The 19,378-nt window shown below is 39.9% G+C and overlaps 1 protein-coding gene across 2 annotated transcripts in view; it reads left to right on the forward strand.

Annotated features, from left to right (window-relative positions):
• The first annotated feature begins 612 nt into the window (after nt 1-612).
• Nucleotides 613-19,378, forward strand: part of pdgfd (platelet derived growth factor d) — a 67,020-nt gene continuing 48,254 nt past the window's right edge. For both annotated transcript variants that reach the window (XM_084950949.1, XM_084950950.1), the window contains exon 1: nt 613-1,241. In XM_084950949.1, coding sequence (XP_084807075.1) covers nt 1,124-1,241 — 118 coding nt within the window. In that variant the 5' untranslated portion in view covers nt 613-1,123. The remainder of the gene's footprint in view (nt 1,242-19,378) is intronic.

The following is a 19,378-nucleotide window of genomic DNA, read 5'->3' on the forward strand; positions in this document are numbered from 1 at the left end:
TCAGGCAGAGCAAAGTGATGTTGTCACTGCCAAGTGATGAAACGTTTCTCACACTGAAAAACACAACATCTAGATGCTCAGGTCCAGCTTTCCTTACCCAGAGGATCATGCATGCATTGCACAATGCTGTCACTTACTGTGACTGCTTGGTTAAAACTTGTGTAACAGATCTCATCCCCTGGATTTACTTGTATCTCATATTTCGTCAGCATGATTCAACATTTAAGACCTGAGGCAAGTAAATTTCCCAGTAAGTCCTGGACAAGTTCATGACACGTTTCCTTTCATGTAACTGGTGACACCCCCCATTTCCTCTGGATTTTCTAAAAAAAAAAAAAAAAAAATCCACTTTCGCGTTTGCTCATTTCCTCATTCCATTTTGCAAAGTGTGTTTTAACAATCAAGTACCTAATTACAATAATCAGAAAGCAAAAGATGGATCAATAGAAAGAATAGATACGAAGAAAACTTTACATACATTTTATCGATGTTTCTTTTGAAAGGTTTTCTTTCTTTCTTTTTATTTTTTTTCTTTCTTTTTTTTTTTTATTATTCTGTATAACTTTACACCCAAGCATCTCACCCGCACACCCACAGCAAGCCGGACGCTCACACACGGTGCGCACGCGCCACTCATTTGGCAAAGTTTGACGCCCCAACTTTAAAAGTGCAGATGCATTAGAAACTGGAAAACTATGCGGGATATTTCTCAGTGGCAGAATAGATTTTTTTTAGTTGTTCCACAGAGATAAGACGTCCGGCGCCTACAGTCTCCAGTCTGACCGTGAGCGTGGCTATATTACCCTCCACCTGCGCTGAGCTATTTCAGAGTTTTGCACTTGGTACGCCTGTGCGCGCATAACTTTTTAAAGAAAGCAAAGACTTCCATATTTTTTGGCACTTTGGAACAAGACGGGGCATAGAGTGCGTCAGACTTCAAGCGTTGGAATCAACAAGTGATTCCAATTTACGGGTAAAGGAGAGAGCTACTCAAAGCGTTAATGGAAAGCTTTAGATAACTTTTGAAGTACATCATTTTTCGCTTAAGCCACTAGAAGGCGAAGAGGACATTTACTCATTTTTACCGCTGTCGTTTTTTTAACCTAGCATCATTCTCAGCAACATGAGAGGACCGGTGTTTTTCCACATGTGGACGGTTCTAATTTTGGGAACTTTAACAGGAGTCGTGAGGGCTCAGGTCTCTACGACCAAAGTGATGAGGGGCAACAACAGAAGAGACGGTGAGATCACCTTTTTTTTTTTTTTTAACTTTCTTTAGCTTTAATATCGATGTAGCTGTGATAACATGTTTTGTGGTGCACAGTGTGTACGTGGATGTGTGTGCAAACGACTGACTTGGTGGTGAAAGTTAAGTGATCTAAAAATAAGCCATGGAGAAACAGGAAGCGCATAAATTCCGTTGAATAACAATTTAAAATTTTGAAAATGAAATAAAGAACGGGCATCACTTCGTCCCACTGGGTGTTAAAAACCTTTTGTAGCATAATTATCATGCATCTCTACATAATTTAAGATAAGGTCTTCAGATTCTCAGAGTCTCGTGGCTGTATAAATTTCTGGATGTGTGCCATGCTTACTTTGCGCTCGTGCCTGAGGGCAAAGTCGTGGTGAAGTAGCGCTGAGTACCACGCGCGCGCACACCCAAACAGCTGCAGCGTTGCTTTTGGCTGGAAAGCATGAAAATACCTCTGTATTAGGTTCTGACCTGGATAGCTGCCCCTGAGGCCTGTTTGACTAAACTCTCTCCTGTGTGGGTGTAGAAAACACAAGGTTGCATGGGGAGCTCAGCCATGAATGAAAGTCTGACACAATAAAACCCTATTAGACACGTCTTAAACTATCTTTAGTTTATTATTATTATTATTATTATTATTATTATTATTATTATTAGCTTTTTTCATCATTTCCAATTTTATGAATCATCTCAACCAAACCTGTCAACAAAACGGTCAGTATTTGAGTTTTATCATTTGAATCCAACAGTGTAACATCCACCTGAAGGACGTTTCATTGTACCCCGTTAGATAAATGCATGTATTTACGGCAAACATCACAACAGCCATTGCAGTGCTCTAGCAGCATTATGGGGACAAGCAGACGGAATAGAAAAGCGGTGAGTGATGGAAGAAATGGTGCAGATTAAAAATTGGTGCTTTAAAAAGACAGCAGCTGCATCAGATCTGTTTGGGCGAGGTTCAAAATAGCAGCAGGATGAAAAGTGTTTGTTCCCTCACAGAACAGGAAAAGAAACGGTATTAGCTGCAAAGATCAGAAGAAGGCAGCGTTAACACTGGAGTAAGTTTTCACAATACTGTTGAAATCTGAGTTTTTATTATGTGTTCCAACTTTTGTTTTTCTTTTTACAGCTCTGTAGAAACTCTCCCTTGGTGGTTGCTATTGTTGCTATTGTTTTCAAGTTTTATGTTACTGAAGTCTGTCTCAGACTGCAATTGTAAACACAGTTGTTGTACTCTTTTAGTATTCCAGACACTGATACCAAAGTCAGTATTTAATAATAGTCTTTGACCTTCTAATAATATATTTACAGTTATTTTCTAACAAGCATTTATTGTTAGCATTTATAACAGCTGATAAATGAAAATTAAAAAAATAAAGAAACAGGAGGAACACCCTCCAAACGTACTATCAGCGTCAGCATATTTGTTGAAACACCACAAACACAAGAACGAGCTGATATGAGTTAAGTAGAGCCTTGTGGTGACATTAAAACAAGATTATTTTTAAAATGCACTGTCATATTATCTCTGTAAGAACATATGAATAAATTCACATACAAAATGTTACGGAAATCCTTTTCATCTGTTGAAAAGAAAAACAACATCATCCATTACATTGGATTTTTAAGTCACAAACGACTGGTAACAGTATCAGTCTTAAAGTTCTTACATCAGTCGAACTCTAGACATCATTGTACATTATACTGTTATTTATGCTCTTGTCCTTCTTGAAACTATTTGACAATAGCATAGCTAACCATTGAATGGTCTTGGGGAAATTTTGAGCTTTAATCCTTGTCCAGGGAGGTTTGCTGCAATACCTCAAGTTTCAAACACAGAAATTATGATACCAGCATATCATGTTTACAATGAAATATTTTTCTTTTCTCTCTCATCTTTTGAGACACCTCACTTATATCTGCTTTAAAATAGGTTAATCAAGCAAATCCAGCGCTGCTTTAGAGGTCCCTATATACTTTTTGCAACAGCTTTGTATTGTTGCAACTATTAAATGAACAAAGTCAGGATAAAAAGTTTGAAGCTTAAAAATCAGTCCCACAAGTCAACACATACAACACATGCATGCAAGATTATTCATAAATTGGTAAATTGTTTTTTTTTCTCCCACAAACTGGTTTTACTCTAACATTTTAAAAAAAAGCTGTTATACTAGAGTCTCATTGTTTCCCATGTATTGTAATCCAAACTCCTTAGTCACTAAAACAACAGCGTCTTATCAGTCTAACTTTTTTTACACACTCACACTCAATGAGATGAGGTCAGCCATTCGATAAGAGAGCCTCTTGACACAGTTGTCAAACCATCTATATTTTCTAATAACACCAAATCAGACCGATAAGATCAAAGTGAAGTCGAGTCATGTGGAACCGAAGCTGCTGTCCAGTCAGCCTGATTGCAAGATGCTTAGATTCAACAGCTCTTTAATCCATTGCAGAGTCTTAAAATAATACACTGCTACAAAGTTATCTTTACTTGTGTGTTTGTGTCTAGTTTTTGCCAAAACAACCAGCTTATGTGGAATATGAGAGCTTAGTTCTGTTATTTGATTGACTGTAGGTGATTAGAGTTGTTTCCAACCTAAAGCTGATAGGGCCTCCACAGCTTTCTTTCATCCATTAACCATTGCGAATGTGCTCATATGTGCGTATTTGTGTGTAAATGTTCTGACAGAATGTCTTAGCTCATTTCAAGGAATTCCCGCCAAGGTTTTGTTTTTTTTTCCTCCCGTGTTTGTTCAGCATTTTTCTCATTCTTTTTGCCTGCTATTGAAGTGAGTCTACGTGTGCTTTAAAGGGGTTTGGGTGGTGTGGAGATGGGGGGGGGGAGCCAGGGAGACGGCGTCTTTTTGTAGAGAAGGAAACACAAAAATACACATGTAAACACATACAACAAAATAAACACTATTTGGCCTTTCTGCTCAGAGGAATTTGTCATCTCCACTGAAAAGACCAGATGATCCAAATACAATAAAAACTAATACACAAGCACAAACATATACACAGACTCGGCTGCTACCATCGAAAACATCATAAAATATCACAGATGTTCAACTATTTCCCATACTGCTTATATTCTGTGAACCGCTCTAATATTGCTCAAGATATTTATTATTATAATAACAATTTACAACAACTTGTTAATATGCAGGACTAATAATACAGCGAAATGTTGAGCAACTGATGGTAAAGGTGACTGCTCTGCACTGGTTTTTAACAGAGGTATAACTTAACTAGGGGCGATCGTGGCTCAAGAGTTGGCCGTTTGTCTTGTAATCGGAAGGTTGCCAGTTCGAGCCCCGGCTCCGACAGTCTTGGTCGTTGTGTCCTTGGGCAAGACACTTCACCCGTTCCCTACTGGTGGTGGTCAGAGGGCCTGGTGGCGCCAGTGTCTGGCAGCTTCGCCTCTGTCAGTGTGTCCCAGGGCAGCTGTGGCTACAATGTAGCTTGCCATCACCCGTGTGTGAATGGGTGGATGACTGAATGTAGTGTGAAGCGCTTTGGGGTCCTTAGAGATTAAGTAAAGCGCTATACAAATACAGGCCATTTACCATTTAATACTGTCAGAGTCAATTCAGTATTCATCTCAGAGAAATGATATCCTTAGGTATTGAGAATGCAGCAGATGGATGCAAAGCCCATCCGACATCACATAGAATTGCACATGATAGAATGGCATAGATTCAACAATGTATTGGAAGCATCCATCAGAGATTTTAGTCAATGTTGACGTGACAGCATCACACGATTTGTTGCCTGCAGATCCATGATGATCCCCTCCTGTTCCACCACATCCCAAAGGTGCTCTATTGGATTGAGATCTCGTGGCTGTGGAGGTTGTTTGAGTACAGTGAACTTATTGTCACATTCAAGAAACCAATTTGAGATTATTTAGGCTGATTCATATGGTGCGTTAACCTGCAGAATAGATACACTGTGGTCATAAATGGATGGACAGGGTCAGCAGCAGTACCCTGGTACAGTGTGTTACTCAGCTGGTACTGAGCAAAGTCCCCTAAGTGTGCCAAGAAAATATCCTCCACACCGTTACACCATTGATTGAAGGCAGGATGGATTCATGCTTTCATGTTGTTTATGTCAATTGCTGAACCCGTCATCTGAATTGAGATTCATAATTTTTTCAATATCTTATTATCCTATTATTTAGTGAGCCCATGCAAATTGGAGCCTCATTTTCCAGTTGTAGCTGTCAGGAGTGGCACCCTCTGTGGTCTTAAGTTGCTGTAGTTTATCGGCTGTAATCCTTATGCTCTTCTGCATATATTGATTCCAACGAGTGGCTATCTAAGTAACTGTTGCCTTCCTATGAGTTCAAAGCAGCCGGGTTTTTCTCCTCAGACATCAACATGGTGTTTACTCCTAGAGAACCGCTGCTCACTGGATATTCTTTCTTTTTCAGATGTTTCTCTGTAAACCTTAGAGATGGTTGGGATGGAAAATCCCAGTAGATCAGCAGTTTTTGAGATACCCAGACCAACCCATCTGCCAGCAATAACTGTGCCACATTCAGAATAATTTCAAACACTTTTCCTCCCCATTTTGATTTTAACTTCAGCAAGTCGTCTAAATCATGTGTACATGGTGTGTGTGTGTGTGTAGATATGTTGTGTATATGTGGAAAAACAGAAAAAATGAGAGGGACATTTGGTGAAATATTAATCTTTTTAATACACCATCAACAATCCTTGTGAGACTCCTCATATTATAGCCTAAAATTTATTTTCCGCGTAAAATAAAACTGCTGACGTCAGCTGTAATGAAAATGTCAAAATGGTCATTTTAAGTTATTTACTCCATATATATTATATTAAGATTTCTCCTTGTAATATTACATTTTATTAGTGCAGCTGGGCTAATCTAAATGTACACTGGTGTGTTTAGCTACTTAGCATACTGAAGTCTAAGGCAGACAATATGTGACTTTGAGAGAATGCGGTAAAGTGAAATTCTCTAGCGATATAAGAGCACTGATATCTTCTTTTTAACTGTTTGCTTCAGGATTAAAGTTACACTTTGGAGCTTAATATGATAGCATATTACATATTCAGGGGGCTTGTATTATACTGCATTTGTACACTCTTGTCCCTTTTGCTTGCGTGTAATCCTCAAAGGAGACAAAAAGGGCCTGAAAAGCACAGGCAGAGGCTATGATGGACACTTTTCCTTGTTTTTAACAGTCACTTTAGCTCTTTGTATGTTATACATGCAGCCAATTGAAAGACTAACAACAACAGAAGTGTGAGTTGCCCACAGATTGGTTGTTTGTAACACTGCCCCCTGGTGACACTAAACAGTTGTAACATGTGGATGATTTGCAAAGTTGTGCGTAGGTTCTGTGTAGGGCCAAAGCACAACTATGTTTGAGCCATTAGCACGAACGCTAACATGCACCACATACAGAGTTATACTTGGAGTATGAAAAATAGAGAGTAACCATAATTGCAGTTAGTCTCAGTGATAACCAGCTCTCTACTAGCAACAGGTTAGACATACAGGTTTCTGTGTTTTTGTCATAAAACCATCATTTAGTCATGGAGTGCAACGGGTCACTTTGCCGGACAGAGATTAGAAGTGACGCATCTTGTATTGAGCACAATATTTTTTTTTATGAAGAGTCGTGGCGTATCCTTCTGAATCTTTCTCTTTCTTCCAATAATTCTTATCTTTGCCGTCCTCTCAGTGCCGTCTTATCAGTCTGTGCCTCGCTACATATCACTTCATCTCTGCAGATCCTCCTCTTTCAATCTCTCTCTTTCTCATGTCTGTCTCTATCTCTCAGCCTTCACCCATCTGTTTCAGCTGTTTTTAATCAAAAGCTATTTCACCCCGTTGGCTCTGTGGGCAAATACAATGTGACAAACAGTGTCACAGACAGGCATACTAAGACAAAACAGAGACACCTGCACAAGGATAACACATTTAGTCAAATGTATTCTATCAGACACTATGGATGCACTTGATAGACCTTTATTTACCTTTGTATACTGAAAAAAGGGCACAGATTATGAGAAAAAAGCAAAAAGCCACAAGCTAAACAGCAATTCAGCTAGATATTGGTACAGATAATGTCCTCACCTGTTTGCATTATCAATAACTGTGATGTCCTGCGGGCCCTCAGTGTGTATGAGTGCTCAGTGTGGCCAGGGACACACAGCACAGACACACAGAGGCACAATCACACCCCCATCAAAACAGTCTTGTGGATTGGTGCACCGCTGGACTTGTAATACACTCGTGGAAACCCTGTGAAGAACAGTTCAAAGTAGGGATTCATGTTTGACTAAACAATTTCACCTCTGTATCCGTTGGTAGATGTCTTGGAGCTTTTCCAAATGTTCACATTCTTATGGAACTGTGTATTCCATTTTCCATTTCCTAGACCACTTTCGGCTTCTTTTTACTCGTGTTGGCTTAAAAGTTGAGATGCAAAGTTTGTACATACTTGACCTTCTTAAGCATCACCTGTGAAAATATATCCTCTCTAGTGTTCATTTACTAGCTATTGTGGAACTTTACATTAATATCTTCTCAAATCAAAATCATGTCTAAAAAAGCTATTTGGCAATTAGACTCAGATCAGGGATAGGAGAGGAAGTAGGACAGGAGTCTAGATGCTGGTGGTGGTGAAGATGAAGATAGAGATGTGAATGATTTCCCTTGTTGAATTTAGACATATGCTTCATCAGGATAATGATGGAACCAAAATTCAGTGATTCTGTTTTGTGTGTTACATCACAATGTCACACTGTCTTGTGATATCGCACAAGCCTGGCGAAACTGAATAATGACAGGATGTAAATGGGTTCCAAATGTTTTTCTGGGACTATATTAAACACAGGGGTGACAGCAGGGAGGATTATGACTGAGGTTATTTGGAATTCATGAGTCACATTTAGGACACCCAACATGAAGCTACTCCCCACCCGCCCACCCAGGCTGAATCAAACACAATTACAGGATCTCCCTTTCAAGGGAATCCCCCAATAAACACTTTTCATCACGGACATACACACACACGCATGCTTTGCCACACACTTTGCATGAGCCAAAGTTACCCCACCTCTAAATGTTTGGCAGACGGTCTTTTCCTCCCCTGCACAGAAAAAAAAAATAGGGCGGTGACCACTTGGACAGTGTAGTGGGAGAGGAGTGTGTGCTGTTTGTGTGGCGCGAGAGAGAGAGTAAGGGAGGGAGAGAGGCAAAGGGTGAAATGATGGCTTGGAAATTGAGTGGGTCTAGGTGTAGAGTCATGTATGATATGGTGCTCATATTTTAGGAGGAGGAAGCGAGGGCGGTGGGAGAGAAGTGGTAGTTTTAAAGGAAGCTTAGAGGGCACAGAGGAGGAGAACGGGGAAAAGGTGTGTAGAGAGAGATATGCCAAGTTAAAAGACCTGTCCTTCTACTTTTCTGCCTCGTCAGCTTCCAAAGATATATAGTGAAACCAATTGCAAGCCAAATGGACAGAGAAGATGAAGGTAAGCAGAACTGATAAAGGAGGGAAAGATAAGCTATTTCTGACGAGGGAGGGGGGTCAAGATCAAGAACAGTGCCAAACACCAGCAGATTATCTGATATCTCAGTATTTGATTAAAACTTGCATGATGCAAAAAAAAAATCCTTTCACCCCTTCTCTAAAATACTAATGTCTAAATAAGAACAATGAATTCCCCAATATTATCCAAAGTTTACAGGAGTTTACAGAAAGAAAAGAAAGAAAGAAAAGAAGCAATGACAGGATCCAATACGCCCCATTAACCACAGCAATGTGAGAACCCAAGAACTGTAAATTCATGATTTAAAGAAAAATTAACCGTGACCGTATCGTCTTGCAGAAATGTGATTATACTGTAACAATTTAGAAAAACACGATGACAAAAAAGTGGTGATGAGGAAAGTTTTGCAGTAAATGTTACAGTTTTAGGAGCATGTTTATAATCTAATTCAGTCGAGTGAAATAGCTTGTTTGTATTTGTACAAATGCCAAACTTAAACATTTTCATTTTAGCTTAATTTTTCTGATGTGATCATTTATCTTTATCTTTCTTGCACATGAACATATTACAGTGTTTGGGGAATCCCTGTACACAGTTGCAGACATTTTCTCGAAGGTTGCACACAAAAGAAGATCAGTTGTGTTCTTACTACTAAAAAAATGCTCTGGATGGTTTAAGTGAGAGTGCTAGATACATGGGAATTACCAAAATAATGAATATACATAATTTAAATTATGTGTTGGGTGTAACACATTACAATGCATTACTGTACTAAATTCAGTAATTAAATGACAGTTACAACTATGTTATTACTTGCTTTAAAAAGGTGCTTACAAAGGTGTGGGGTCGATAGAAAAAAAACAAACCACAAAATTATGTGTCAATGCATTTCAAGTCATTTTACGGAGTAATGAGAATATAATGTAACGAGTAGTGTAACAAATTAAAAATCCAGAAAATATACCGCATTACTATTACGAAAGTAACGATTAATGTGTAATAGATTACTATTTTGAGTAACAACACTTCCATTTGAATATTTGTATTCTGATGTTTTCCTTATCTTATCCCCCCATAAGAGGTGATATATGTATGGGGAAACAGTTGACATATTTAATGTTCCTCCAGCCAAAGTAAGCTGAAAACATAAACTGCGATTATGCCAAAAGTGGAATAATTCAAAAGTATTGTTGTAGAACAGGGGTGGCCAACCAGTCAGAGACCAAGAGCCACTTTTTTTTACTGTGTTATTGCAAAGAGCCACATCATACGCATGGGCACACATGAACATCACCCATCCTTTCCTCCCTCTCTCTCTCTCTCTCTCTCTCTCTCTCACACACACACACACACACACACAAAATACACACATCTCTGCTCAGCCAGATTTATTGTAAATGTCACACACCAACATGATAATGACAGAAATGGACTCCTACAGTACTAAAACCACAGGCCAGTCATTTTCAACAATGAACATTGTGTGCACTGTCTCACACACACAAACTCTCAGTTCAACCAAGTCCACAAACAAAAATATAATAATCTACAATAGCATTTACTTTTACAATGCATGTTGTTTAGTGGGACTTCTGGCATTCCTTGCCTTGAACAATCCTCTTTAAATCTGGCTTGTATTCCGTTGTTGCCACTCGAAGCAATTCTTTCACATGTGTGTCAGTCAGAGCAGATCGATGCTTTGATTTCACATGTTTTAGGGTAGAAAACACAGACTCGCAGACGTATGTTGACCCAAACATTGACAGTATCTTAAGCGCAGCCCGTTTGACATTGGGGTATTTTTCCATTGGCACACTTTTCCAGAACTCAATGGTCCCTTCCCTTAAAGCAGGTTTCAATTGGTCCTCTTCACAAAGATCGATCATCTCCAACTCAGCCGCAGCTTCATCTGTGACTAGCGGGACTTTCAAACAGCCGGTCTCTGCATTAAATGGGTTGACGAGGAACGTAATCTGTGGCCTTTTCAATTGTAGATCATGGAACTGGGTCACGAAGCTTTCGTGCAAGTTTTCAATCAGCATTGCATATCTGGCTCTTTGCTTTCCGGGGCGGCGCTGGCGACTTGCCCGGTGGCTTTTAGCAGAGTGGGAAAATGCGTTAAATCTCCCTTTTGAATATGTGTCTTGAACAGCTTCAGTTTGTTGACTAATGCAAACACACAAAAGCTCAAAGAGGCGAGAGAGTACCTGGCCTTTTGACAGCCACCTCACAGTGCAGTGCAGCGGCAGGTCACCTGGAAGCCCTTGGTCCAGCTCAGCGATGAGATTCTTGAATTGACTGTGGTTAAGCGCATGTGTGCGGATATAGTTGACGATTTCCATCACAGGCTTCATGATGTTATCTAAATTCAATGATTTAGACACGAGTTGCTCCATGTGGATGATGCAGTGGAAATTCCAAAAGTCAGGAATAGTTTGATCAGCTTTGCACAGCCCCACAAGCCCGTTCACAGATCCCATCATGGCTGGTGCTCCATCCGTGGCTATTGCAGTTAATTTCGTTATGGGCAGATTTGCTTTTTCAAATGCAGCCATCATGGTTTCTTTCACATCTATGCCACGGGTTCTGTCTTTTAATGGCACAATATCCAGGAGTTCTTCTTTGATCACACAATCGTTTGACACAGACCGTGCAAATATTGCCAACTGAGGCTTGTCTTGTATATCACAACTCTCATCCAATGCCACACTAAAATACTCACATGCTTGAAGGTCAGAGTGCAACTGTGATTCAATAGCCGTGTTAATGTCCGATATTCTGTGTTCAACAGTGTGGCGGGACAGTTGGACGTCTGATACCATGCGTTTTAATTTGTCGTTTTCAGGAGACAAGATTTCAACAACGTCACTGAGGCATTTTTTAACGAACTTCCCTTCATTGTATGCCTTTTTAGCCCGTGCAATGTTCCAAGCCAGCTGATAGGATGCGAGCGTTATGGTCTCTGACCGCTTCGTAAATTTTTGGAAAAACTGTATCTGCTTTTCTGCCTGACTTTTCAAAGTGGCCAACTCGTGTTTGCGAAGTTCAGTCCCTTTTGGAAATTCCTGGTCGATGTTAGCATGGAGTGAGCTGAAGTGGCGCTGAAGATTTGAAGCTTTGAAATGCGCTAATGACGTCTGACATATAAGGCAGAATGGCTTGCCATTGCGTTCAACAAAAAAATATAAACTCTCCCACTCTGTTAAAAACGTCCTGTGTTCATCTTCATATTTTCTTTTTGCTGTGCATTTTTTTCCTGCCATTTTAAGGGCGAACTTGCTCCTACTGGGAAACTTTGCGGTATTTTCATCTCACACACATGCGCATTTGATGAAAATACCGTATTGAACTCAAGCGAAGCGAACGCGCACATTTTAAAACAACAACATAAAAAAACCCAAAACACAAACTTTGATATGAACGTAAGAGCTGCATGAAACCAGGCAAAGAGCCGCATGCGGCTCGAGAGCCGCGGGTTGGCCACCCCTGTTGTAGAATATTTTGTAATACTTTCTAGTCTATACTGTGTATAGACTTTGATTACTTAGGGTTCCCATAACTGGCAACTATGGCACTTGTTAATGCAAGCTTGTTATGAGTTGTGCAGAATCATTTATCTCTGTTGATGTGCATTGTCTTCCTTAGCTGTAATAACTGAATTTACAAGCCAGCAATGCACTTTTGAAAATGAGCTGAGTTGGGGACTCAGTAGAGGAGAATTAGAGAGCGTGCTAGAGAGAAAGGGAGACAGATGTTTAGTCCTTGTAGAGTGTCAGTCTTGGCAGCTGAGCCATCGGACTGCCAAATAGCAGGGTGCAAATAACAGAGGAGGGAAAGAGCAAGGAGGTGGAGGTGCACAGAAACAGAAAGCAGTTGGACTAGTGGGTGAAACAAAAGAACAGATTCAAATAAAAGACAGAGAAGATAATGAAGGTTGAATAAGATAAAGTGAAGGTAGCTAAACAAGGAAGAAGGGAAGCTAAACAAGTAGAAATGTATAACTGTATAGAAGGTAAGAGGTTGACTGGGGTAAAACAAAGAGGAAAGGCTCAAAAAAGGGTGGTGAGAGATGCTGCATTCTGCCAGTGTGTTACAAAAACAGCTGACAAGCAGACGAAAGAGAGAGCTTGTGAAAGTAAGAGGGATAACTTCAGACAACAGAAACCAAGTGATTGATATGGAGAGAGACTGTAGAGGTGTGAAAAGAGTGATATAGAGTGCATGGTATCAAAAAGGAGAAGTATGAGTGGGAGAGGGTTGTGCTGAATAAGCAGTGAATGTGAGATAAACAAGAGATTGAGGGATAAGAAGAGGATAGGAGGAGACAGAAATTTGGAGAGAGAGGAGGGAGGGAGTCTCTGAACAAAGATTCACAGCACCCCCTCAACCTCAGAGAAACGCAGATGAATAAGAATGAGGAATATTAATAGGGAGAAAACATAGTGTGAAGAAATGGAAGTGTGTACTTTGAAGGTAGTAGATTAGTTGCATAGTGAGCTTCTCTCATGGCGTTTAGTCTGCTCCAGTCCTTCACAAACAAAGCTAATGTGAGTCAACAGTTCATGCATGAGAAAACTTCTCATCTGTTTGTATGAGTGTGTTAAAGATACAAGAGAGGAGGACTGCATCTGTGTAGGTATGAGTCCAATAATACCTACTGGGCTGTAAAAGTTTTATTTATTGATCTAGATTTACATCCCTTCATTTTCCCTAAAGCTACTCACCTGTAAAACAGCATTTCAGCTCAAATGTTGTCTATAACATGTGGAAAAGTGAAGTTTACATGTTCAAAGCTTACAGAGTAATTAAGTAACACGTGGAACAAAGTATTAAATGCAGTAAAATGAATAAATAAAAACATAAAATGCCTACTTAAGGCGCCTGACTTCCACGACCTGTCAGAACAGCTTCTGCTTCCTATTTACACAAACAAATGAACTCTAATTAACAACGCCACTGTAGTTGTACTTGCAGCAGGTGTGTTAATTACATCGATGTCCCTTGGTGCAAGGTGGTACTTTGAAACATGCTCTCTGAGGGGATGGAGAGTGCAATTAAAAGAGTCTGTCGTGCAGCTATTTGGCAGTCATTTGGACTTGAGTTGGAAAGCTGCTGATCTATATCACGCTGCAGGGAACATAGATGCATAAAACCAAAAGATGACAACATCCTCAGTTTGGCACAACAAGAACTGAAACCGAGTGAAAATGATTTCCTGCTGAGCTGCTTTGAAGCAAAATTTGACCTTACCATCACAGCCCTCTCCCCTTATGGCTCTGTAGGGTTTAATTATTGTATTTTAGGTACTATAAGGTCTACGTTTTTAGCATGAATGCATAAATGGTTAACTTGCATCTTAAAAACCGCTCACAGTTGGGTCAAATTGCTTATTGCTTAATAAGTCATTTTATACATGGGATTAAGAATTAAAACATAATTGTTTTTGATCTTTCCTGAGTTATTTCCAAATCAAAGACTACAGCTATTGCACTATAACTAAGAAAGTGAAGACAGCCATACAATGGTGAGTTATGTAGAATGGTTTCATGAAGTGCATAAATTGTACTGTATTGCATACTATCCATTAGAGATGTCACAGTAGCAGAAATTTAATAGTCAATACCAATATCAGTAGAATTGCACAACATTCACATGCAATATATTTATTTATTGAAAATAGTTTATAATACTGACATGGTGGTGACAGACTTTTAAAATGTTAACATATTTGACACACACACACACTGAAATGATAGGATGGTTGTCAAGTAGCTTGCTAACGTTTTGTGGTTTTGAATCAGGAGCTGTTTCTTTCTCTTCATAATACTTTTCTGTTCTCGTAACTTTATCTAAAAGGTAAATGGTGGAAAGAGTTTCGTTTAAAGAGTTTGTGACCTTCTTGTTGTTGAGTGTAACCAGTGGTTTGCACCTTGCTGTATTTATATTCAGCTGGGCAGTACACTATTTCTTCTTCTTTTTTTTTAATCTGATAGGTTTATTTTGTTTTTTAGGCCTAATAAAGGACTAATTTTACCTCTGGACCTCAAATTTAGAATTTCAGCAGAAAACAAAGCTCCCAACTACAAGTTCAACATTTGGAATGAACTCCAGATCTTCTATCTTCTTAGGTTGTGACGAAATAGTGAAAGAGCAGGACTCATTTGGCAGTCCAACTACTTGTCGGTCAGTTGGCCAATTACTTCTCAGAACTGGAAAAGTCTGTGTATATAAATGGCTGCAATTACTAAACAGCTAATGCAATACCTTTTTGATAAACCCAGTAAATTAAAGCTGAAAATCTGCATTTCAGTCACATCTTGGTTGTTTGATATAAAACCCACTGTGGTGGCAAAAGTACAAAAATAATGTGTTACTATCCTAAAGCTTTGTAAAGCCTATTTGCTACCATTTATCCACCTATTTCTCTTAAGGGCTGGGTTATCCTTGGGGAAAAATTATTCCCATCACTCCTCAATATCTGCTGTGCTGACCCTGAAGCATCCTTCAGTGGTTTAATGAGCTCAGTGCCTTGAGACCAATAATCAACTCAACATATCCTGTATTCTTAAAACAATCTGTGTCAACTTACCAAGTTATCAGTTTTCAGACTTGTGTTCATACAAATCTTTACAATACAGTTTTTGCAAAAAAACAAAACAAAACAGTGGGCAGCAAAAAGAATTTACTTCAAGCATTGTGTACAGTGAGAACTCATAAAGGGTGCTGTGCAAAAATGATGCAGAATTTAGCATTCCAGTCATTAATCGTGTGTGAAGGGTTGCTTATGGGTCACGTTTGGGGGTGAAACCGAGGTGAGGTAAATGGTGGTTAGATTATTTTCTCAAACTACACAAAGGTATAAAGTCTTTCAGATGTTTTCAATGCCTGCTGAAACTTGAATGAGGGGGAGAACATGACAAATGTCAGAAGTGACACTGCAGAAAGATGAGAGCAGGAGCTGCTCTCACCCCAGGAGATTCGTCCCTGCTGAAGGAAAGAGATAAACACCCTGTGTATTTATGTTTCGTGCTTTTTATATATATGTGTGTTTGAGTGTGCGAAAGGGAAAGTGTGTTTGACAAATCCTCCAGTGCACTGTGAGAGCTATGTCTTTGTTACTCTGACAATGGCGCGCTGACACAAATGAAAAAGATTCCTTTTTTCCTCCTCTGTCAAACACTTTTATCCTTCCTTCCCCTACTGTCAGCGTTTCTGCCCCATATTCACTCTCTGTCTGATTCTCAGTTTGTGTATCTCAGCATTCCTCACACTGTCTCCTACCCTCTACCCCTGTCTTCCCTCTTCTTCATTAGCTTTTCCTCCTCTGTTTTCATTTCATCTTTAACTCTATGAATATTGGTATCTGAACAGCAGAGAATGAAGAGAAGGGAGCCGCAAGTGTTGAGGGGGAGAAGCAGGGACTTATTAGTGCAGAGAAATGGGGATAGGGGACCTGGATAGGAGTAAAGGGAAATGTCATTGTTAGAGGGCTATCAAAGAGGGAAAATCAGAGAGAGTGGCAGAAAGATTAAGTTTAAAAAGAAAAGGAAAGAAGGAGAAACTAAGAAAGAAATGACAGGAGGATGGTGCCGTGTGCTACTGTGGAGCCTGCAGAAGGATAAGTGATCCCAGTGGTAGATAGAAGGTCAGATACTCACTGACAGTGAGACCACTGTTTAACCCTGCACTAAGACCACACACACACGTGCACACACGTACGGCTTGTGCTTGCGCGCTTGCTTTCTACAACAAACACGAATGCACATTTGCAGACACACACAGCTGACGTGAGGCGGACAGACTGAGAGCAGGATGGCTGTCAAAACATCAGCATCTGCTCAGGATCACACACAGCGCTCAGAGCAAACACACACACAAGCATACATCGAGCAAACAGCATCCAAGCCGCCCTTAGAGAGATCCAGTCTGATTTTTAATAAACTCGCGCTACTCCAGCTGGGGCATAACAAACACACATACACACACAGACACACACGGGCAGATAGTGCCACAGCCCAGCACTATGTCTCCTCATTTCTTCTTTCATACAGTAGAGAAGTTAGAGTTTTTTTGGAACGGTGGCGAAATTTCAAGATAAAAATGCTTTTTTTGCAAATGAAATTCATTAGATGTTGATCATGTTGTATATAATGTTGTTTATAATACAATACTGTATAAGGTGTGTTTAGATCAGTGCGCATCGGTATGCAGCTATCACTGTGTGTGTATGTATGTGGGCAAATCAGGGCTAATTGATTGTCCTCGTCAGCCCTGCTGTTCAGACTGCAGTAGCTGTCAGCAGGAGCCAACTGCTACTCTAACAAGCCTTACAAACACACACTTTTATATTCTCACAAGCGCACGCATTATTACATTAACTCTTAATGCAGAGACGCACAGACTTGTGATAAATGTAGAGTCACAGGAAATACAAATCCATGCAGGCAGACAGCTTAAGAGGTCTATAAAAAACAGATGTCAGTCCTGATATTTACCATTTGTATTTGTATGACGGATTTTATCTTAAGAATCAGTTTTGAGCTGTTTACCTTCTATTTGCCTTAAAGGAACAGTAACCAACAGTTCACAATGTTACTTGTAAAGGTACCTCATCAAACAAAGTGAGTACAATGGAATATAATGAAAATGGCAAATAAAACTCTGTATCAAGACACACTCTCATATGGGGACGATATTGCTGATGAGGGCTTAGTAAATGCTCTGCATCAAGGAGTTATAGGCCACGTCGGGACAAGCCCCTCTCATCCCTCATCTTTCCCTTCTCCCTCCCTCAGAACCTCCTTAAAATCTGTTGTTACAACTTGAGCTGACTCTCCTCACCTACCTGCTTTCTCCTCTCACTTTCTCTCCCGCTTGCAGGCACAGATTCCTCTCGTGTCTCACTCAGTCGTCAACCTTCCAACATTCTAGTTCTTTCTTCCTGTCAGTCTTACTTTTAACATAATTACAAGGAAATTTTTTCTTCATCTTCCTTATTTAGCAAGATGGGAAAAGATGTCAGACACCATGCTGTGATTCCCTCTCCATCCTTCACTTGGTGCCGCACTGTATTTGTGTATGGCACCACACAGCATGTACAACACTGTGGCCAGAAAAGGATTTATTCATGTTATGCATAAGCCACAATCTGTATTCAGCTTAGATGTCGGAGAAAAAAACCTTCTGATGGAAATACCCACAAGTTTTAGTTTAGTTAGCTTGTTACACTTCTACGTTCTTGTAAAGTAAATGTAAAAGTTATAAAAATGTTTTTGGCTTTAGTAATGTTGCATTTTTGTGTTTATTTGAATTGTATTTAATAAAGGAGGCAAATATAATTGAAGTTACTGACATAAATTGGGCTCTAATATGTGTAGTTAGTATGCTACGATGTATTGGTGAAGTGGTTGGAATGTGTTGACTATGAAACATGCTTTAATCTGCATTGATTATGCATTTGAGCCCCATCTCCCTAATACGATCTCTGTGTTTATGTGAATATGTCGCGTCTGCTTATGTGGACTGCCTCTGCATTCATGTGTCGAGGCTGCCAGAGTCGCTAAACCACAGTGTCTCCGCTGACCTGTCCTCAGTGCTGATTCAGCGAGTTGTTCCCCCCACTGCATTATTCAGCGAGCTTAGCCAAGGTGTTAAACAGGAGCACATCACTGCAGAGGATGGGAGCATGCTAAGTGGACTGGCAGAAGGCGAGGAGAATGTAGAGATGTTCACTTAGTGCTATGGAGAGATTAGCTTATAGAAACAAGACTAAAGCTGTATCCTGTTTGGATTTACGGATGTTAAAAACCCACGGTAAATCAGCTTGGGTATTTAATTCAGATTAATACATTATCCTTCTATGTAATGCATAAGTAATGTAAGAGATTGTCACAGTCAAAATAAGATTCTCTAAGGGACTTAAAAACAAGTAATGTGTCTTTAAACGCCCGAAACACTGGCTTCTCTTGATTTAGTTTGAAAAAGCGTGGAAATTGTTTGTGTGCAAATCAGGAGGAGCATGAAGACTGGAAATAACATTTTTCGCTGTTGATTTAATGCTACTCATTCAAGTTGTTTACAACTTAAAGGTGCTGTTCTCCACTGCTGAACAATGAGGCAGTTTTCACAAAGAGCCACTTGTAAGAGTGACCCAAAAGCAAATCAAAGCCAGTCCCATGACTCACACGTTAAAATCCCATCTTACAGTAGAAGTACAATAGTAGCAGCAATGACAAAGAAGCCATGTATCGAAGAAAGAAGTTAAGTTCTTTTTCATCTAGTTTTTTTTTAATTGTCTAAGGAACTTGGAAAGAAAAGCGTCTGGACTTCTTTGAGTTGCTTGAAGACGTTTCACCTCTCATCCGAGAAGCTTCTTCAGTTCTAAGGTCAAATGGTGGAGAGTCCCAGATTTAAACCCAGTGGGAGTATCCCCCCCACAGAGGGACAAAAGGACCCCCTGATGATCCTCTACCTAATCACATGAGCCAAGGTGTGAAACTGGGTGTGGGTCCCAATCAGCCAGGGTTTCGGGTAAACTCATTGTGAAACCTGGCCCCACCCTATCATGTGATTTCCTGAGGTCAGATGG

Source organism: Perissodus microlepis, chromosome 14 (genome assembly GCF_051167445.1).
Source record: "Perissodus microlepis isolate ML-2025 ecotype Zambia chromosome 14, ASM5116744v1, whole genome shotgun sequence".
NCBI classification, from domain to species: Eukaryota; Metazoa; Chordata; class Actinopteri; order Cichliformes; family Cichlidae; genus Perissodus; species Perissodus microlepis.